The 21,301-nt window shown below is 42.0% G+C and overlaps 3 protein-coding genes across 5 annotated transcripts; 1 reads left to right on the forward strand and 2 right to left on the reverse strand.

Annotated features, from left to right (window-relative positions):
- Nucleotides 1-490: 490 nt before the first annotated feature.
- LOC137273764 (uncharacterized) lies at nucleotides 491-5,769 on the reverse strand. 2 transcript variants are annotated; one of them, XM_067806605.1, is made up of 6 exons: nucleotides 5,416-5,769; nucleotides 3,408-3,467; nucleotides 2,915-3,060; nucleotides 1,713-1,877; nucleotides 893-939; nucleotides 491-686 (listed from the first exon to the last, which is right to left on the reverse strand). In XM_067806605.1, the coding sequence occupies exons 1-6, from the start codon at nucleotides 5,604-5,606 to the stop codon at nucleotides 621-623; spliced, it is 675 nt and encodes a 224-aa protein (XP_067662706.1). In that variant the 5' UTR covers nucleotides 5,607-5,769; the 3' UTR covers nucleotides 491-620. The 2 variants fall into 2 exon arrangements, with proteins under 2 accessions (XP_067662706.1, XP_067662707.1); XM_067806606.1 differs by having other exon boundaries at nucleotides 5,307-5,431.
- Nucleotides 5,770-7,812: 2,043 nt separating this feature from the next.
- LOC137273765 (uncharacterized) lies at nucleotides 7,813-14,353 on the reverse strand. Of its 2 annotated transcripts, none has more exons than XM_067806608.1 (6): nucleotides 14,325-14,353; nucleotides 10,669-10,727; nucleotides 10,179-10,327; nucleotides 9,300-9,464; nucleotides 8,772-8,818; nucleotides 7,813-7,946 (listed from the first exon to the last, which is right to left on the reverse strand). In XM_067806608.1, exons 2-6 carry the CDS (start codon nucleotides 10,719-10,721, stop codon nucleotides 7,878-7,880), a joined length of 483 nt encoding a protein of 160 aa, XP_067662709.1. In that variant the 5' UTR covers nucleotides 10,722-10,727; nucleotides 14,325-14,353; the 3' UTR covers nucleotides 7,813-7,877. The 2 variants fall into 2 exon arrangements, with proteins under 2 accessions (XP_067662709.1, XP_067662708.1); XM_067806607.1 differs by lacking the exon at nucleotides 14,325-14,353 and adding an exon at nucleotides 13,676-13,772.
- A 2,708-nt stretch (nucleotides 14,354-17,061) lies between these two features.
- Nucleotides 17,062-21,096, forward strand: LOC137272553 (alpha-N-acetylgalactosaminidase-like). The gene is made up of 7 exons (XM_067804940.1): nucleotides 17,062-17,308; nucleotides 17,807-17,981; nucleotides 19,118-19,292; nucleotides 19,471-19,562; nucleotides 19,872-20,033; nucleotides 20,267-20,464; nucleotides 20,797-21,096. The coding sequence occupies exons 1-7, from the start codon at nucleotides 17,088-17,090 to the stop codon at nucleotides 21,052-21,054; spliced, it is 1,281 nt and encodes a 426-aa protein (XP_067661041.1). The 5' UTR covers nucleotides 17,062-17,087; the 3' UTR covers nucleotides 21,055-21,096.
- Nucleotides 21,097-21,301: the final 205 nt, after the last annotated feature.

Here is a 21,301-nt window from a genome sequence, read left to right on the forward strand (position 1 = left end):
TGACACGGTGAGTAACAAATTGTGATAAGACAATTATTTTTATAATACAACTGACATTCACCAATATACCTCACATACTTAGGCCTAAACCTTATCTTTACTCCTTTTCATTAGGCAACATCAATTAGCTTAATGTCGATGGTAATGTTAATACTCGTTCAGCCAATCAACAGGAGAGCCAAGATGGCGGATGCCGGTTTAGAGAGTGTTAATCACTGTACAAACAGTCAGTCGGAAGGTTTTAGCTGTGCGGAAATAGGGAATAGACTGAGTAGGACTGATATGGAGTGCATGCAGGATTGGAGGGCTACCGGTTTAGAGGGCTTCCACTGTATATCTTAAGCGGTGGGGTCGCCTAGTGGTTAAAGCGTCTGCTTCTCACTCAGAAGACTTGGGTTCAAATCCCCACATGTGTGAAGCCCATTTCTGATGTCCTTCACGTCATGTAGCAGGAATATTGCTAACACCAGCGTAAAACCATACACGGTCAGTCGGTCATAGTACCTTTAATATTTCCCTGTTTTGTTCATCCTGAAGATAACACATCACGTCAGAAGTTACAGAATTTATGTAAGTTGTCCATAAAGTGTTTCAGTAAATAGATACACAAGTTGCGCTCGTTAACCCGATGCTGCTGTTGTGGCTGCTTGTTGCCTTACTTCGAGGATGTACAGGATAGTGAAGAGCTGAAACAGAGAGTCGGTGACGTGAGTGTCATGGCTACCGGAGAGAGAGAGAGAGAGAGAGAGAGAGAGAGAGAGAGAGAGAGAGAGAGAGAGAGAGAGAGAGAGAGAGAGAGAGAGAGAGAGAGAGAGAGAGAGAGAGAGAGAGAGAGAGAGAGAGAGAGAGAGAGAGAGAGAGAGAGAGAGAGAGAGATTCACAAAACACTCACCTCAGTGAAATATTTCTCGAATTCGTCCTTCTCGACCTTGCCATCATCTGCAACATTTGCACTTTTATATTTTCGACAACCTGAACACCTCGTGAAACATAATACAAACCTCGCCCTGCTAAGTTGTGTATGAACCAGTTTGCCGTTGTACAAAGCGATCATAGCGCTAAGATGATTATTAACTAACAGATCATAACTGGCTTAGCACTAAGGCCCCCTGTACACAGGACAGCGATAGCTGTGCCTTCTCTCTGCGTTCGTCGTGCCTCCTTGAGGTTCAGTGGCGTTCTGAAAATTGGTAGAAGACAGAGAGAAGGCAGAGCATTGGCCGTCCTGTCAGAGGTTGCTTCTACAACGGAATCCTGAACGTCAAATCTATGAAAATCTGAGGTTTCTCTCAAACTGGTAACACATTTGATGATATAATTCCTCCTTTTGACTTGTGTCGTTGAAACCACCCAAGATAGCACTCATAGTTGGCCCAACGTTGGCAGACGTTGGTCCAACATTGGCAAACGTTGGGCCAGTGTTGGGCCAGACAATCTGTGCCAGACAAACCATTGGTCGATATAGTGAGCAAGGTTGCACGCCGCCGGGGCACGGTGACACACAATCAACGTAATCCTCGAGCCTCTCTAATATCGTTACAACTCAGTAGTGTGAATCGATAAGACGTCGAATAACACCTATGAAAACTACGATCCATCAAGGAAGATCAATATCAAATTGTGGCGCCTTCTAAAAACATATCCATCAATAACCCTTGATGAAATTAGATTACAACGAAGACATCATAGCTATCACTGCAACTTTTACGTACCATTTTGGTCAATCTTCCTGAAGTATAGGTCAAGGTCAGAGTCCGTAACTTCACCGTTTCTGTCCATATCGAGTTCCAAGAAAAGACCCTTGGCGATGACAGCGAGTGACGTCTGGCTTCCGGCGAATTTGGATACAAACTCTTTCTGAGACACTTTCTTATCGCCTGTAGTATAAAGATCATTCTCTTTAGATTCGGTAACATGGTTGATAGGGATAACGTTTATCGTTACTTTATTGTTATACACCGCAGCTCTATGTCGACAGTCTGAAAGTAACCGAGTCCATCAAATGGACAGTACTGTGCAGAGGCGTGGCTACCATGGACCATTGGTTTTGTACATGACATGCAGTGTGCGAGTCACTTGGTAGAGGTGGTGGTGGTTGGGGATGGGCCTCAAGGGGGAAAGGGGGTTAGTCAAATTGTAAATGCTTATACAGTAAATTAATCGTCAGCCCTAGTCATAAACTGACTGTACCTCAGACACGACTGTTGCTCGCGGCTTTGCAACCTATCGGGTTTTTACATGAAACTGGGTTGTACGCGCCTGTTCTGATACAATGACAGCAGTCAGCCAAGTGATTGGGAGGTACAACCCAATCATCTCAGTGTTGTCAACAGGCAATGTGGACCGTCTATTTTCAATAGTGGATGCATTAACTTTATATTACATTGAAAACACTGGACCTCCAGGAGCGGTGGAGAGCCTTGTGGTTCATGTCTTCACTCTTCACCCCGAAGACCCGTGTTCGATTTCCCACACGGGTACAGTACACTCTGGTGTCCAGATATTGCTGGAACATTGCTAACAGCGATGTAAAACCATACTCATTCACTCACTTTTGTAACAATGCCTGTAAACCCTGAGCGAAGAACAGGTTCATGACATAGTTGAGGAACTCAGCTCTGCAGTGCGCCGTAGATACATGGGAAACCACGGCTGTCAGTTACACGGTTGACGATTTATGTTGTCTAATATATAAAACCCACGCAAAGTTAATATACTGAGGGAAACAAATAAGGGAACACCACTTCATGACACAGTGTTTATTTATTCTAGGATTTCTCCCACATGTCAAAGTTGATGATGAAAACTGGAAAATATCAAAGGAACACTTGAATTTCCCAGTGTTTCTCTCAGTATTATGTCTGGTGTTGAGACTAAAAATGAAGGATAATAAGATGGTGTAGATTAAGCTTACCGTCGGCATCGTAGTCGGTGAAGATTGAGAGCATGTCTGCCTTGTCGAATTGCCCATCCTTATTTGTGTCAGCAGTAAGGAAGAGCGCTCCAACTTGAGCTTTGACGGTGGCCTTGAACTTGGCAACGGCGTCGCTAGTAGCATCGCTGGAAACAAAAAAAATATTCCAATTTCTCACATGGGTGCAATGTGTGATGGCAATTTCTGGTGTTACCATTACTGGAGTTTTGCTAAAAGCGATGTAAAATCGTACTCCTTGACAATTATATTCTTTTCATATGACCAGTTAATCAAAAACCCATTTGACGATACATATCTCAGCCCTGAAGCAGGATGACGGTATGTTCCAAATGTAAGGTTATACACAAATTTTAAAAATCAGCCGTGACCGTGATGTGATTTCATCTTCATGCAAAGGTAAAATTCATTTTACATCAAATCGAGCGTTATTATGATTTCACGGATGAAGGTAGCTCAAAATGTCAACACTCACTCAGCTGCGAAAGCAGCGGCCACAACAGCACACAGGACAATAAGTACTTTCATGACGAACCTGAAAAGGGATACATGTTAAGTACTTAAGTAGACAGTAACCATTAGTATTCATCGTGCATGCTGTTGGCGACGTCAACTACCCGAGATAATGGGTTATGTGGGCTAATAGTTTTGAATAAGTCTTTTTTTTAGCCTTTTAGCGATTATAACTATTTTAGAAGCGTTGGAAGAAATAATCGCCCAAACCTCACAAATCAAAATGCACCTGCAAGTAAAAGGAACAGCATGCGGTATCGATCGCTATAAACAAACATATTTAATTCTTTATTCGTTTTGCTGTGGTGTGGAAAAGAGGAAACTATAACGCCACGACTCCGTGTCTTTGGATGGTTTCCAGCAGACCATTTCCGCCCAGGATGCGGACGTCCAGGAGTTACCACCCATACCCAGGGCCGTTACATCCGGGCTGCTCACTTGCTTCATCGTCGTGTCACAGCCGTGGAAACTGCATAACGCATCCCTCACATCCCGCTGTGTAAAGTGGGGAGTCGACCAAGATGACCAGTTGTCTTCATGTTTTGAGAGACCCTATCGGTGCAATCACTTGCTGTGGTGTGGTGCCGTCCGGAACTGGAACCTTAGAAGCTGGAGGCGAAGTTGGTTCATTGATGAATCGAATTTCCTCTTCATAAGCGAGATGGAAGACAGCGTCTTTACCATTGGAGAAATGAACGTTTTGCCCCTAACTGCATTCGACAGGTCGACAGATTCGGTGAGTACAGTGTCATTGTGTGGGGTGGGATGTCTGATTTAAAATTTGACATCATCAGCATCAACGAAGTTCTTGCACGTCACATGCTTCCGCCTATGGGCCGACACAGGGAGTTGTTCCAGCGTGACTAGGCTACGTAACATACAGCACGTCACGGTACGCTACCTTGTCTTGGCATGACCATTCCGCTCACCAGATCTACACCCGATAGAGCACCTATGGGATGGACTAGATCGACGCGTACATAAACGTCAAAACGCACCCACACATTTCCACAACTGGAAATTGCTTGAAGAGTGGATAGGGGCGACTTTGTCGACTTACAACGCATTGACTTTGACGTCATCTTGTGGACTCAGCAATATAGGCTGCTGTGATGGTGGCGAACCCTTTGTCTTTACACGTGTGGATTTTTACCTAATTACCATTAAAATTACATTAAATAATTGCTCTTTAACGCCTTTGTAGCTTCTGCGTTTCTTATTTTTTTAATTTTCATTTTTGAAGAATGTATCTAATATATTGGCATCAAGTAACCGTGACAATAAGGATCTTTGCCCCTCAAAGACAGGAGTAATTGATATTGGTACGTGTCAACTCCTATGTTGACAGCGGTATCTACATACAGTAGAATACAATGTTGAACGAACAAATATCATTAAGCATTAAAAGCAATTTAACAATTGTATAATACAGTTAATAAGGTTTACTGATCAATACAGACGACAGCATTGGAGGTTTTAAGAGCAGTTCACAGTATTCTGGCAATGCGACATCAACTGGCAGTACAATTGTAACGAGAGTTCAAAATATAACAGCAGTACAATTATAATGGTAGTACAAAATACAAAAGGACTGGAACAAGCTGTCATCGGTATCAAACTTCCAAAATAGGCTTAGATTGGGTAAAACAATGACCAGTTTTCTCAACCAGATGAGAGAACCATGCGCTTTCCCTCTCCTGCAGTTCAGCCAGGATGCCTCTGTGGGATGCTGGATTAATATGCAGTTTTTCAAGAAGATTTCAAAATCATCCAAATATAGTACCTTTCACACCACCACTCACATTAGATAGTACTACACTCCCGACAACTTATTACTGCTAGACCATTGTAACCAACTTACCAGGAATGATGTAATACAATTGTGTTTGACAACCAGTTACGCGGGAAATCAATAACAAAATTTCCTGAACATTTAACGGTGCATACACATTCAAAGAGGGTTGTCTCACCTGGGAATGTGGTTAACAGACTGGGAAGAACAGGTGATTTCGCAGGTGCTATATAGATAATCTAAGTGCACGTGGCAAGAAGATGACGCCATAAAAAGTATATGCTGATAAGACCTGTCATGAGTGGCGTACAGAGACATCAGTGATGACTCACGTCTGCACGTCTGATAGTCATAACCGGACACGTCCATCCTGACATCCTCGGCAGAGACGTCGGTTACAGCTCACCTACGTGTAAACGTCTGATACTGTAGGTTTGGAACTCCTCTGCAGAGACGTCGGTTACAGCTCACCCATGTGTAAACGTCTGATGCTGTAGGTTAGAACTCCTCGGCACAGAGGTGGGTTACAGTTCAACCACGGGTAAACGTGATTTACGTTTATAACTCCTCGGAAGTGACGTCCATAGAAATCGTAAGAACTTTTGTCGTAAGACATCTACTCATAAGTACCTATACGGTTCTAACTATACCTATGCTGTTTCCACTCTATCATAAGTACCTATACTGTTTCCACTCTATCATAAGTACCTATACGGTTTCAACTATACCATAAGTACCTATACTGTTTCCACTCTATCGTAAGTACTTATACTGTTTTTACTCTATCATAAGTACCTACACAGTTCCAACTATACTATAAGTAACTATACTGTTTACATTCTATCATAAGTATCTCATATACGCCCATAGGAACTGCACACAATCTCACAACCCCCTTCACACACACACACACACACACACACACACACACACACACACACACACACACGTGGCTTCAACATGGCTTCGATCAAAGACGTGTATTCATGAATTTTCTTGATCCAGTAATTCAGTACCAATTGTTCCATGTAATCAAACGGTATTGCAGGCAATTATCTTCGTTTTCACTAGTAGTGGAAGAGGTTAAATTTCTTCATCTTCTATCGAATCGCCAGTACACCAGTACACACACAGCCTATTAGGAACACAGATCCCCCCAAATCAACTAGAATCTGTACTTTATTGAGAAAAAGCATTATACTATTTGCTACAGTGTAACCAGTGTATGAATGAGGGAAGTTTGAAAAGAATCGGTTAAAATTCGTTTTCTTCATTTTCTTCATTCTGAACTTTTTTCCTTTGGTCAAGGTGAGAAGACAGAGACGCGTCAGATGAAGGAGTTGAGGGATAAATTGTTGCAGTTGTCATACCCAGGAATAATTCGGAATGTGCACGTTAAATAGGGCAGGAGACATTTAGTGCTAAATATTCACTAAAATCCACGGATGTTGAGAAAAATCACACGTAGTTTTTAAAAAAATCACTAAAATTCATGAATATTGAGATCAGCCACATTTACTTTTGAAAAATGATTGAAATGCATTGATATGAAGAACCGATGCATCTAGTGTTGACAAAATCTCTAGAATTCATTGACATTAAGAATAGCCACATTTATAATTGACAAGTCGCTAGAATTCATGGATATTGAGAACAGTCACATTTAGTGTTAAACATGAATTGAAATTTATGGTTTACTGATATTAAGAACAGCCACATTTAGTGCGGACAGTATCAGTAAATTTCATGGATACTGAAAACAGTCATATTTAAAGTTGACAAAACCACTAAAATTCAGTGATATTGATAACAGCCACATGTAGTGTTGACAAAATCACCAAAATCCATAGATATCAAGAATAGCCTCATTTACTGATGAAATACATTCAACCATATGAAAGTAGGACCTGCCACCTGTAGTGTGGGAATACGATCAAATGCATCGACCTAAGAAAAGCCACATTTGATATATACTCAGCTGTATATTCATAGCGAGACAATGCGACATCGCAACATTTGAAATGAAGAGTGTTTTCTTGATCTGATTCTGTTCCCTGACAACAAAGTTGGGACCTCTTGGGAACCTCTTTAGCAATGCTCCAGCAGCGTCATAGCGGGGAACGTAAGATACAGGCATTACGTACTGTACCCATACAGAGAATCAAAACCGGGTCTTTTGCGTGACAGCAGACGAACACTTTAACCCCAGGCTACGCCGCCCAATGGTTTTCTGATTGATAACGTTTTTCTTTGATGAATATAGCATGAAGGAATACTCTCGAAATTAGAAATGAGTCTGTCACACATTGTTTAATTCAGACATAGCTGATTTCGTAAACGTCTGATGATACTACTGGTGTTTTTTTTCTATTCAATCATCTTTATCATTGCCAAACTGAAATATACGCTGTATCATATTATTATCGTCACAGCCAGGAATAATGATCATATATCAGAGGGCGGTAGACTACTGGATTTATCAGAGCTGAGATAATCTAAACTGTCAAACCATTCATGATTTGCGTTGAATTCACTTATCAATCTATTCTTTGGAGTGGAAAAACAAACCAAGAGATTTGGCGACAGGTAGGTGTTTATTTTGATCCTTGACGAGACTATAGACACTAGATGACGACCTTTTTACAGAGTAGCGACTCCACCAGCTGCTGCCTGGGCTTTAGCCTGGATGATGAACAGGATGGTGAACAGCTGAAATGCAAAACATGTACGTGGAAAACTCTATTGGAGTGAGTGAGTGAGTTTAGTTTTTACCTGCAAAATGGGCCCATTGTTATGAGCATCCAAATGAACATCGATCTAAGCAATCGGGTACCGATGACATGTGTCAAACAATTCGCCTCTTACGACAAGCGTGGGTTGTTGAAGATCAATTCTAACCCGGATCTTCTCGGGTCATCACTGACTGAAACTGGTGAAGTCCAGGAAAATGTTCTAGCTGTGGACGTTTCACTTCTAAATGCTGTTTAAAGATTGCAATTATAGCGTTAGCGGTTTTCGGTTATAAGACACGAATCGTTAGGAAAAAAGTCAAACGTGACACACATAGATAATTTGACAAGTTTCTTTGGACAGCATAAATGGCCATGTTTCTCGTTCACTCTGTTTTCATTTGTGACCAGCCAGTGTTCTTTCGAATTATCGCCTTGCTGGCTCAGTGGTGGTGTGGGGCTGCCTTCCGTATGGCTGCTTACTGGATCTTATCACAGCACCTGCGACACTTAATGGTCAACGTCATCAACAGGAACATTGGTTGTCGCCGTCGTATCGTAATAAACACCCCCTTGCCCAATATTCATGGATGGCAACGTTAGGCCTAACAGTCTACGTCCTCGACGATTTGCAGAACAACGCCATGACCTCCCAAGAAGCACGGATATGAACCATTCAAAGTCTCAAGGAACTGACGTGGGCAGTTCATGAGGAACTACTTTATACATGCATTCAAAAGTAGGGAATAAATAGTGACGTTTTATATACCGTGTTCTCATAGCTCATACCAGATTCTCGACTTACCTGAGTGAAATATTGATCAAACTCATGTTTACTGACTTGGCCATCGTCTGAAAAAGTCGATAGCAGGTGGTTTATGATAATATTATTCTAGGAAAATGCACGTAGTTAGGTGCAATAACAATAACACAGTGTAGTGCAACATTAGGCACTCTAGTATGATACTGTGCACTGTAGATACCGTACAGAAATGGTCCATAATATTCTTAAAAGAAGACGAAAGAAAGAATTTGTGCGAGAGGTATGGCGTACAAAATATTCATATGTTAATAATTTTTTTCCTTCCCCTTAAATCCGTTTACCTTTGCATTCAACGCATTGATTGTGAAGACGCCTTTGAAAAGAAACTATTTTGCGATCATCTCAGTCGACCTTGTGCTTACGAACATATACTGAACAATAAAAGAAACGCAATGTTAGAAAAAAAACCTGAAATGTCATAAAAATGAATGTTCGTGTTTATGTTTTCCTGTTAAAACACAAGAGTTGCGTTTCTTTTGCTGTTTAGTTAAGTTGAAATCGTCTTCGTACCATTCTGGTCGATCTTCTTGAAGTAAAGGTTGAGATCGGAGGAGGTGATGGCTTTGTTTTTGTCCATGTCAAGCTCAAGGAAGAGTCCTTTCCCGATGGCAGAGAGGCTAGCCTGGGTCCCCGAGAAGCGGGACGTGAATTCTTTTTCAGTCACGGACTTGTCGTCTACGGAATGAGAAAAAGTTTTACTGTTGTTGCAGCTTGAAGAGCTGCCGCAGCGCAGACACTAGGGTTAATACGATATGGTAATAGCTGAGGCAAGTGCCTTAACTGTGACACGATAATAAAGTCAAATGACGGACACTATGATAACATCAAATGATGAACACTAGGATAACATCAAATGATGGACATTGAAATAACTTCAAATCATGGGCACTATAACAATGTCAAATGGCGGACAGAATAGTAATAGCATCAAAATATGGACACTATGATAACGTCAAATGATGGACACCATGATAACATCAAATGATGGACAGAATAGTAATAACGTCAAATGATGGACGTGATTATAATGTCTGTTAACGAGCAATATAATAACGTATAACGACAAGCACTAATAATATCATCTACCTGCAAGTACTTTTTCAACATCCAGAAAACATATTAAAATAATGTACTATAACAGTGTCTGATGATGAATACAATGATGATCTCTAACGATGGGTACAGTTCAAGACTGGTAACGTAATAACATGTCATGACGGGTACAGTAATATCACTTAAATGGGTACTTTGATAGCATTTAATGACAGTAATAACACTTCAGTGACGGGTTCTTTAATAATATCTCATCTCATTTAATGACATTAGAGCAATAACATTTCATGACGGGTACAGTGATAGCGTACAACTAGATTTGTAATAACTCCTTACGGTTAGCGTCGTATTCAGTGAAGATGGAGGTCATGTCAGCTTGGTCAAATTTTCCATCCTTGTTAGTATCAGAGGTTTTGAAGAGGAGGTCCACCTGGGCTTTGACGGTGGCCTGGAACTTCGCTACGGCAGCGTCAGTACTGGCATCACTAGTGTACGCAAGGTGAAGGTCATTTTCAAATGTGCTAGTACATAAAACGCGTTGCAACCAAGGCATAAATTATTTTCGAAATCTGTCGAATGCCTTCACAATTTATCTTGGTAGTAAGTTAATGGTCAAAAAAGATCTTTTATGAAAATATTAACGGAAATTTGTCGATGTAACCAGGGAAATGTAACACATTTACATGGAGTATAAAATACCATGAAAGTAACGCACACGGAGAACCCTGTTAATCCGGACGAAGATTTAATAGTGTCTATTTGGATAAACTGATAATCGGGTCCCGCCAACGAGGTGTGCATGGTGAAAATAACCACAAGTTCTCACCCGGCGACGAGGACAGCAGCAGTCAGCGTGGACAAGACGATCAGTACCTTCATGGTTGACTGAAAATGGAATTCATAAGTAGAAATTCACCGTCGAGCTGCTGATACACATGCTCTGGATAAATGAACCACGTAACAGGATCGGGTAGTAAGGCGAGAATACTTGGTCGGTGTATACTAGGCACATAAAGAAACTGCGTACAAGGATTGAAAATCTGAATTTATCAAACCTGTGTAGCATGTCAAAACATTAATTACAGAACAGGCTCGTTTCCTTATTACTTGGTTCTGTCCTATTGTGCAGCTTAATGCGATAACCAGTCCAGTATTTTAGACTATGTCATTTAACTGGATGCATAAATATTAAGTCTGTTAAGTCTACTACGTTGTACGTATATTGCAACACTAAGCTCCTTCTAATCCTAGTAAATACGTCGTACAACGAGCTCTGATAAACAGAAACCTGGAAATCGTGGAAATATCAAAACGAGGCTCTGCCGCTAGAAAAGTTTAGCGGTCTCTGACGGAACTAATATTACATCAACCTTTTTGTTCGTTACAGAACTACGCTCAATAAGACACATAACAGGTTTAACCAGTGAGCCAGATGCATTGTAAATCGTTGACTGGGGCAATCTGTGATTCCATAGTTAAGGTATGCTGCCTCAACCTCGACATAAAGTAGAGAATGACGGTGCAATTAAAGTTTAAAATTGAAATTCATTTGTAAACACCATTTTCTTATGAAACAAGGATTTGGAATTCAGTTTAACCAGAGTTGTTTGTGGTGTCAATTTACACTTTCACACGAGAAAATTCGGATCATCTGAAAAGTAGATCATTGTCTGAATAGGTTAATGAGACTTATGTTTCGGTATGCACATAAGAATTTAAACTCAAAGATCAGTGACATGTATTCAAAATGCATGCACGTGCCACGTTCCGTGACGTCAGTGGTTTCGTCCTTGAGACGTGCAGTGCGTTGTTGCTTGTGCGATCCAGGGAAAGAGAAAAAGAGCAAATGAATGCCACACAATACGTCACTTTGGAACCCCCTGCAAACCCCTCAAACCCCTTAAACAGCTGATGAACGCATAGCATGCCAAGACTAACGTCTGCACGTCATGAGGCCACTGGGGTGGTCCGTCGGGGAATGTCTCAACGACAAGTGGCTGCACCGGAACACCATTTCCGCACTGGTGAGACGCTAGAGCATGTTTTAGACGAGATGGATCGACGTCTGTGGCGCCTTCCTCATCCGTCAGATAACGTCCTTGAAATTGCAACAGAACTTGAGAGAATCTGGCGTGACATCCCAGAAGACTTCCTTGCACGTTTGATAGGTTCTATGTGTCGTCGACGCACTGCTGTTCTCAATGCCGATGGTGAACATATCAGTTATTGAACTTGTAACATGGTCTTTTGACCCCTGTCCCACTTGTGGACTCGTGACGTCATTGTGATTGACGTTTCAACTGAAATTCTCCCAACTTGTTATGTTCTCATGATCCCTCGATTAAAGTCTATACGTACCTTTGACATTGTTATCGTACTTATCAACTGGGATAATATTTTGACGATGCACAGTTTCTTTATGTGGCTAGTACATATCATCTCGTCTTCCAACTGTATACATCGATGTTGGTGTTAATCACTGGATTGTCTGGTTCATACTCAGTCATATAGCTTGAATATTGCTGAGCCAGGAGTTAAATAAAACAAACCAAACAAACAAGAAATAGTTAAGTAACAAGCAACAAAAGTTTATAAAAGATGCTACGAGGAAATAAGTTACCATCTATAAAGCTACTTTATGCTCAAGTGAGCTTCCTATTCTATGCCGAGACATCTGCCCAACACTTTTCGGAAACATGTTTGGGTTTTCAGGTTGGCGAATGCATGATCATAGGGCACCCCAACCCCCTCAGTGGCTAACACTTACAATCCACAGACTAAAAAGTTGTAAACGCGTACTTTTAAGGTCCATTCCCGACATTTGTGCGATGCATGAAGTCCTGGGTTCGTGTCCCCTGTCATGATTTGGCTGGATTATTGTGAAAAGCGGCATAAAACCATACTCACTCACTCATCGTTGGGCCCGAGAGTATTTTCAGTCAGATACTTGCAGTCAGTACTGAGCAGTACATACATACTAACATTTGTATAGGGCCGAAATCCAGTTCAGCTGCTCACAAGCGCTTTGGTTTTCCGTCGGCCACTGGATGTCAGTGTCAACGGCGCGTCGTACTTTTAGTCTCAACCTTCTGGAAGGTATACAACCCTTGCTGCCAGTAGGACCGCCGAGTTCAAGTGTCTTTCTCGTCCTAATGAGGAACCCATTCTCAGCTAGGGGGACAGGGACACACAGCCACAGTACTTTGTCACTGCATGTTGCTGTACCCGCAACTAGGTGTTTGCATGTCTTCATGTGACCACCATTTGATCATTTACTCAACGAATTCTTGAGGCTTTGTTAAGTGCACAGGGCTGTGTACTATACGCTAGGTACACTGTAAGTTGACTCCAAGGTTTTTACATCCGGTCCCGGATGGGCTCGATCCCGACACCACAACCTCGGTAGATCGCTAGTCTGGCGCCAAGCCAACTCTTCCAGCACTCAACATTACTACCCCAGAGATGTTGCTGTCATCTGAACTTAAACACAACATATGGAACACAGTAACAGAATGGCAAGAAAATGACCATCTACAATTAAGATTGTCTGTCAATATGTGATTTAAACGTCCTCCATCGACATGATATTGACCCAAAAGAGTGGTTAAATGGGGGTATAACAAACGTCTGATCATTATCCGACATATGCTTTGTATGGATATCATTAAATCTCATTGAAAAAGAGGTTTATGTAGGGTGATTTAAATAACATGAATTGTGTTATTCTGATAATTACAATTTGTCAGTAAAGTACACTTCATAGATTGAAAGTGGGCGATATAGGCGATCAGCCACCGGGGCTTCAACATAGAGGTGTAGATACAAACCGGTACCTGTTTCATTGTATGACGTCTAGCTGCATGAGTGAAATCTGAGTATAATAGCCCTAGGGTGCGTTGCAAGCAACCAGTCGTTTGAAGCGATGTACAGCGATTTGCCTCACAACGGAGTGCAAACCAAAATGGCGGCTTAGGAAAATTTGAATTCGAAGACAGAACAAAATTGTTCGGCTGCCAAATTGTCAAAAAACAGCTTTCATCCCAGAAACCTCAGTTTATTCCACAGGTTCAATGTAGTCATCAAGAATCATAAATTCATCACTCGTCATCGAGACTCCTAATACGTTCTTTATTAGCGCCAGACGAGCAAATTGTAATTGCTCCGCCATTTTTTGGGAAGAGTGATAAACGCTTCGAGTTGTTGCAAGCCCGAAATAAGCGATTCATTTGCTTACTCTATGCAATTTTCGGCTTGGGACGCACCCCTATTGTATGGGGATGGTTGTGACTGACTTATAAGAGCAACATCTGGCTACGGGTTAAGCAGTCTACAACACTGACCAGCACTTGGTCATTTAAGTCATTTTTCGCAACATACACACCTTCTGGAAATAATTAACATCTGTAATACATTTTACTTCTACTGATAAATTCTTTTACTTTTCAAAGCCAGAACAGAAGAGCTGGAAAAAAGTGACCTCACCTTTGAGTCGGTACAGAGAAAGTGGGAAGACCAACGGAATGCCCAGGTGTTAGTGAATAGATAAATGTGCTATGAGATGTAGCTCACCTGGTCTAGCTTATCAGTATAATTCTAAACTAATTCCTGACTGTTTGAACTGAAGTGGCAGTGCACTCTGTGGTTCCAGGTGAAGGTTATCTCTTCCTGGCGATATATGACGAAATAGTGGAACACACCTTAACACCGGATAAACCAGGCGCGACGGGTTCAAAGTAAGGAGTGTACATCTTACACAGCGTGTCTCCATATTCAAAGGAGCCGTCATAGTTTAATCTTAAGGCGGCCCAATTACCAAGTCCTTTAAAAAAGTAATTCACGCAGTAAACGGGAGTTTAGTGAGTATAAAACTGAACCATGTTTAGTTTTACGCCAGCTGTATGGGGGTTGTCTGTACAAAACAAGACAATCCAGTGGACCAGACAATCCAGTGATCAATATCTTGAGCATCGGTCTATGGTATTGGGATAAGGTGACATGTGTCAACCAAGTCACGTATAGTGTACGTGTGTTGATTTATGGTTAAACTACACGTTTCGAAATATGCAGCGAACTGTATCAACGATTGGACGATTATTCAACATCCCCTTTTTTCTTTTCGGTTTCATTGATATTAACGTTTTCGGCATGTGTACTAGTGTTGGTGTGTGGTTCTGTGCCCAGTGCCCAGGTCACAATCAGGTGAAGTTAAGTAACATTAGGCACGGAGAAGCCTTGGATGGGTGACAGTATTTGGCAGATTGAGAGTTTCTAGGACTTCAGTCCTGCCCTATAACAGGGCAAGTGAGTTTATTCATAAATTGCTTTTCTTCAACCAGCAGTGAATGGGTACCCGGTGGGATAAGTTATATGACATTTTAGTGCCTCAGCTTGGGTTATCAGGGGTAATAATGTGCTGGCCCCATGATCACACACCACAAGTACGTGGCAACAGGTGCTTTATATATGACTTATTTTGTATTCATTATCATTTTACGTTCAATAGCGATTTATGTTTGAAGTTTAATATATATCACTATCTCAGTGATTCCACTGCATGTGATCTCGGTGTCGGGGAAGAGCTGAAGCTGGGTGATCTTACACGTCCATCATATTGTAGTAGAACCAACGAACGCAGGTATGCTTTTAGTCCAAAGGAGTAAAACCAGTTAAGACGCTATTTAGGGCGGCAATGTTGGCCTGGCCAACCACGCGAATCTCGGTTAGTAGTGATTATTGTATCTTTTATCTGCCATATAAGCCTACCTGACATGTACCGGTGTGATTCTCATCGTGCAAAGATTTCAAATAACTGTCATTTACCACTGAAAATATCCTTGAAGCTCACCGTTAATGATGTTAAGTGAAACATTTTCTTAAGATCATGGGCGTGTAGTAAGTTTAGCAATATTCCAGCCATATCGCGGCGGGAGACACAATAAATGGGCCTCACACACTGTACCCATGTGGGGAATCGAACCCAGGTCTTCAGCGTGACGAGTGAACGATTTATCCATTGGACTACCCCGCCGCCCTGAGATCATGGACGTCAACGCCGTTATAATGAGGGAATTACCACATCATCCCCACGCAGGTCGAATCAGCAGTTATGATGGAGAAGTAAGTGAGTATAGTTTCAGGACATTTTAGTCCAGCAATATCACAGCCAAGGCACCAAAAATGGTTCCATTCATAGCACCCACGTTGAGTGAGTGAATGAGTGAGTGAGTTTTGTTTTAAACCGCCTTTAGCAATATTCCAGCAATATCACGGCGGTGGACACCAGCAATCGATTTCACTCATTTTACCTCTATGAGAAACCCAGTCTTCAGCGTGACAAGCGAACGCCTTTAATTAGACGTCTACTCCACCATCTCTCGTAAGCGTCGAGGATCACCTTGCGTTGTCTTGTCGTCTCAGCTTGACACGCCACTGTCTAGAGTTAAAAGCACTACATCACACCACGCTTCTCTAACATAAATAATGTATACCTCCCAATAATACGAACTATAACCCCTTGGGAAGATACATATAATTCGTGCCACCCATAATTATGTATTCATATTACAATATTAAATTAAAAATTTCGAATGAATTAATTATAGCGCTGCATCAAATCGACTCTCGAGCCCTCTAACAGCCGAACATTAAACACTGAAAATTGCGTGAGGCAGTTTTCGATGTCCTGAACAATTGTTTACACTCCATGCATGGCAAATTTTCTCTGTTTAGAAGTTGTTCGCTTCGAAATTTCAGTAATCGATTGTGAGTGCATATGCGCTAACATATATAAATTAGGCAAAATATTGTTGAAGATGTATGACAGTGACTTTAAAAACGGATATTATATAATTTGTAATATTAAAATAAATATTTCAAAATCCTGTGTATTTTTTATGTACTTAGGCAAGAGGTGACCAAACACGACAACTTCGTCGTTCGGGTTCGAAGCTAATTCCATACGAACTTGTATGTTTATGGTCAAAAGATGTTTATGGTTATAGTATATGTTCATATTGTGTCAGTACGTATATCTGAGAGAACAAACAAACAAACGTACTTATTTATGGGCATGTGTTTGTCCGGAACCATTATTCATTTTAAGGGAAACTTACATTATACAAATCAACACTAAATCTGACAGGTCATCTTTCTTGTTATCACTGTGAACCGGTTATGAAAGATAACACCCAAGGATAACACCTTACCCGGAGATAGTGTCCCATATTGCTGTTACAGGGACGGCATATGTCTGTCCAACGTCGTAAACTGTACCACTGCACGACGAACGCAAACTCTCAAACAAAGATGAGGCCACCACTCAGTCTGTATATTTGTGTGGTTGCAGTATTCAGAGCGACCCATGGACTGGACAACGGCTTGGCACTAACACCACCCATGGGCTTCTTGTCGTGGGAGAGATTCGGGTGTAACGTGGATTGTCAGCGGGACCCTGATAACTGTATCAGGTGAGTTACGTTAGAGTCAGTGAGTGTGTGAGTTATTAGTAATCCTCCAGCAAGGGGCTCCATTCATAGGACCCACGTTGAGTGTGTAAGTGAGTTTAGTTTGACGCCGCTTTTAGCAATATTCGTGCCATATCACGGCTTGGGACACAAGAAATCGACTTCACTCACTGTATGTGGGGAATCGAACAACAATAAAACTGTAACAGAACACCTATGTGTATGAACAAATAGGATGTCACGGATTTTCCCCTGTGGTGTCTCTTTATTTATTCGCGGGCGGTGGGGTAGCCTATTGGTTAAGGCGTTGGTCGTCGCCCCGAAGACTCCTGTCCCGGAATGGGACAGTGTGTGAAGGGGGGCGGGCGGTGGGGTAGCCTATTGGTTAAGGTGTTGGTCGTCGCCCCGAAAACACTGTCCCATTTCTGGTGTCCCCCAGCGTGATAAAGGCGGCGTAAAACTATACCCACTCACTCACTTTATTTATTGATCACCTTGCAGTGAAAGACTATACCGAAGTATCGCCGATGTCATGGTTTCAGACGGATACCGTGACCTTGGATACGTCTACGTCAACATCGACGACTGCTGGTCAGCCAAGTCACGTGACCAACAGGGCAACCTCCAACCAGACCCCGACCGCTTCCCAAGTGGAATGCTGAATTTGTCGTCTTACGTGAGGCTCATTTCCATTTGAATGATCTTACACTAAAACCAGAATTAATATGTCTCAGTTATGTCCACCTAGTACGTTCTCCCTGACGTAGGTGGAGTGATGGTCCTGGGTTATCTCTGGTCCTGGGTGTTTGTCTTAGGGTATCTTTGGTCCTGGGAGTTGGTTTGGGGTTATCTCTGGTCTTGGGTGTTCGTCATGGATGCTGGTCTTGGCCTATCTTTGTTCCTGGGTTATCTTTGGTCCTGGGTGTTGGTCCTGGGTTATATGTGATCTTCGGTGCTGGTCCTGGGTTATATGTGGTCCTGGGTGCTGGTGTTGGGTTATCTCTGTTCCTGGGTTATCTCTGGTCCTGGGTTGTCTCTGGTCCTGTGTGTTGATCTTGCGTTATGTCGGGTCCTTGGTTATCTCTTGTCCTGGGCTTTGGTCTTCGATGTTGCTCCTGTATGTTGGTCCTGGGTGTTGGTCTTGGGTGTTGGTTCTGGGTGTTAATCCAGAGAGTTGCTCTTACGTTATTACTGGTTCTGGGTGATGGTCTTGGATCATCTCTGGCCCCGGGTGTTGTTCTGGGTTATCTCTGGCCCCGGGTGTTGTCCTGGCTTATCTCTGGTCCTTGGAGTTGACCCAGGATTTTGGTCCTTCGTTATGTCTGATTCGTGGTGTTACCAAGCAAAATCATTTGGCACCGGATTCAAATTGATCGATGCGCTTGTCAGGAAAATATCTATCAGGAGGAATTAAATAAAATGACCCAAGTCTGAAGCACTGCGTCAGCATCTTATTTCCCACTATGTGCCCTGTTATATAAGCTGCTCTCGGGTTGGAGGAAATCACTGCTGATAGAGATTTTGAAAACGTGATGATTTAAAACAAGCCATGTTGCACCAGCGAGAGAGGACAACGACGTCGGTGAAAAAAATCAAAATTATTTAGCTAATCTATGTGTTTGTGAACTATATTTTCTGTCTAGCCGTAAAAATATAGAAACTCAAAATAAGAGGAATAGTAGCGTTATTCTTAACCTTGAATATGAAGTGTGCCGATACGGCCAAGGGAAGTAACTCTCTTTTGTGCTGACCGTGGAATCATCGCTTGGTAATTTGTGAATCTTAAATGACGCTTAGTCTATTTCGTGTCAGATGCATTCACGAGGATTGAAACTCGGCATCTACGGAGACGTTGGAACCGAAACATGTGGTGGTTATCCTGGCAGTCAAAACTTCTTGCAACAAGACGCACAAACCTTCGCCGACTGGGGAATAGATCTTCTCAAGTTTGATGGTTGTCACAGCAGCCGCGAGAACCTGGCCAAATGTAAGTCACTCACTCACGCACTCTCTCACACACTCACTCACTCAACATACGCGCGTGTGTCTAATATGTAAAGACGGGTTGAAGTTAAGAGTTCAAAATCCACAAGAGCGTAAAACATGAAACGTTTCAATATTGATTTACACCGTCTATCGTCATTTCAACTGCTTCTTTTGTTCAGATTACCCAGAAATGAGCAGACAGTTGAACCGAACTGGTCGGTCTATACTTTATTCTTGCTCATGGGCGAGTTACGACATCCTTAACACGCAGGTATGACCGAAATGTGCTATTTTCAGATATTCCTGAGATAAAACCAATCTTGTGGCAATGTTGTCTATACCGACAGGGTAATACTGCGTTTGAAACTGTTCGCCACGTGTAATAATCTAAAAACACACAGTTGTACATACATGGTGATTTGTATTTTCGGGTAACCTCATGGTTAAAACCTTCGCCATTCACGCTATTCGATTGGGGTTCGATTCCCCAGTGCGTGAAGCATTGTCCTCATCGTGATATTGCTGGAATATTGCTAAAAGCGGCTTAAGCCTAAACTCACTCACTTATTGCTTCACCCAGCGCATGTATGAGTCCAACAAGAAATACTGCAACACTTGGAGGAACTTCTTCGACATTCAAGACAGCTGGCGGAGTGTACTAGAAGTTATTTTCTATTATGGGATAGATCTGGGGAACTTCTCTGGAGTAGCTGGACCCGGTGGCTTCAATGATCCGGACCAGGTGAGCTATCTGAAGCAAGGTGCATCCCTAATGCGAAGCTGCTTGATCCAAGGATTATGTGACCATAACGAGCATATCTAACACATGTTACATGTTATTACGCTTTCTCAGTTAAATACAGATTCTGGTACTTTTCTTGTGTTGAGCCCCATCCGCGATTGGAACCCACACCTTCAAAGATGGTACTCAACAAAAAGAGAGTTCTTCGAAAATGACATACTATTGCCTTTCAGCTTGTCATAGGGGACTTCAGTCTGAGCTATGACCAGGAGAAGGTTCAGTTCGGTATGTGGGCGATGTTTGCCGCCCCACTCTATATCTCCGCTGACCTGAGGACCATGAGACCAGAGGCCAAGGCCATTCTACAAAACAGGAACGTAATCGCCATCAACCAGGACCCACGGGGACAACAAGCGAGCTTCCAGATAAAGGCACGTATGCTGGTTTTGTCTGTGTTTGAAGTTATGGTCTGCGGTATTTCATGTACGGCTACCATTAGAGCGTCGAGGACCAAAGCCATCAAAAGTTGTATAAGAGGCATTTATCATAGTAGTGACTAGAACTATAGCCCTACGCCTAGTGCCGCTACGTTACTACAATCACCGTTAAACGACGTCAAACACATAACTATATATATGGTAACCCTTTGAAACCTTCGAATTGAGGTTATTTCTCATGTGAAAACTGACACTTCTTGAGTAACAAACAAAATGACTCCTCATATAAATTGAATTATCTGAGTCAGTTATCTTTCTCTCTCCAGATTGAGAATATTCAAGTTTGGACCAAGGCATTGTCATTTCCGGGAAGTTATGCGATTGCGTTTCTCAATCCGGAATCAGGAGGTACTCCCACGTCTGTGACCTTGACCTTGTCCCAGATCAAACTGACCAATCAAAATGGTTATAACATAAGTGATGTATTTGACGACACCCCGATTGGAACATACAAGATTGCAGATAAATTTAGTATATCGGTTAATCCAGAGGGAATTGTTCTTCTCAAGATAGTTCCATTGTAACATGTTTTCCAAAATAAACTTTGATTTGACCTGCTGGGTGTAGAACGTAAAAGATGTTTTATTTCACGAAACACTTGCGATTGTTGATGAAAAATGAAAACATAACAGTCAGCCTTCATGTACGTGACATTTTATCAGGAAAACATATGGAAATGGGTTCTACAATATAGTTTTTTCCAGAAACCACTTACATAAACACACGTTTAGCAACCAATATCTCTGTTGTTGACTTCTTATTTAAAAAAAA

Source organism: Haliotis asinina, chromosome 2 (assembly GCF_037392515.1).
Source record: "Haliotis asinina isolate JCU_RB_2024 chromosome 2, JCU_Hal_asi_v2, whole genome shotgun sequence".
NCBI lineage: Eukaryota > Metazoa > Mollusca > Gastropoda > Lepetellida > Haliotidae > Haliotis > Haliotis asinina.

Coding starts and splice junctions, on each gene's coding strand:
- LOC137273765 (XM_067806607.1), bottom strand. Junction 10,328..10,668: donor GCTGCTGTCCTCGTCGCCGG/GTGAGAACTTGT, acceptor TGCGTACACTAG/TGATGCCAGTACTGACGCTG. Junction 9,465..10,178: donor CACTGAATACGACGCTAACC/GTAAGGAGTTAT, acceptor CTCATTCCGTAG/ACGACAAGTCCGTGACTGAA.
- LOC137273764 (XM_067806605.1), bottom strand. CDS start 5,606: ATGGACGTGTCCGGTTATGACTATCAGACGTGCAGACGTGAGTCATCA. Junction 3,061..3,407: donor GCCGCTGCTTTCGCAGCTGA/GTGAGTGTTGAC, acceptor TTTTGTTTCCAG/CGATGCTACTAGCGACGCCG. Junction 940..1,712: donor CAGGAAGATTGACCAAAATG/GTACGTAAAAGT, acceptor CAAATGTTGCAG/ATGATGGCAAGGTCGAGAAG.
- LOC137272553 (XM_067804940.1), top strand. CDS start 17,088: ATGTCTGTCCAACGTCGTAAACTGTACCACTGCACGACGAACGCAAAC. Junction 19,293..19,470: donor CCGCGAGAACCTGGCCAAAT/GTAAGTCACTCA, acceptor TCTTTTGTTCAG/ATTACCCAGAAATGAGCAGA. Junction 20,034..20,266: donor GCTTCAATGATCCGGACCAG/GTGAGCTATCTG, acceptor ATTGCCTTTCAG/CTTGTCATAGGGGACTTCAG.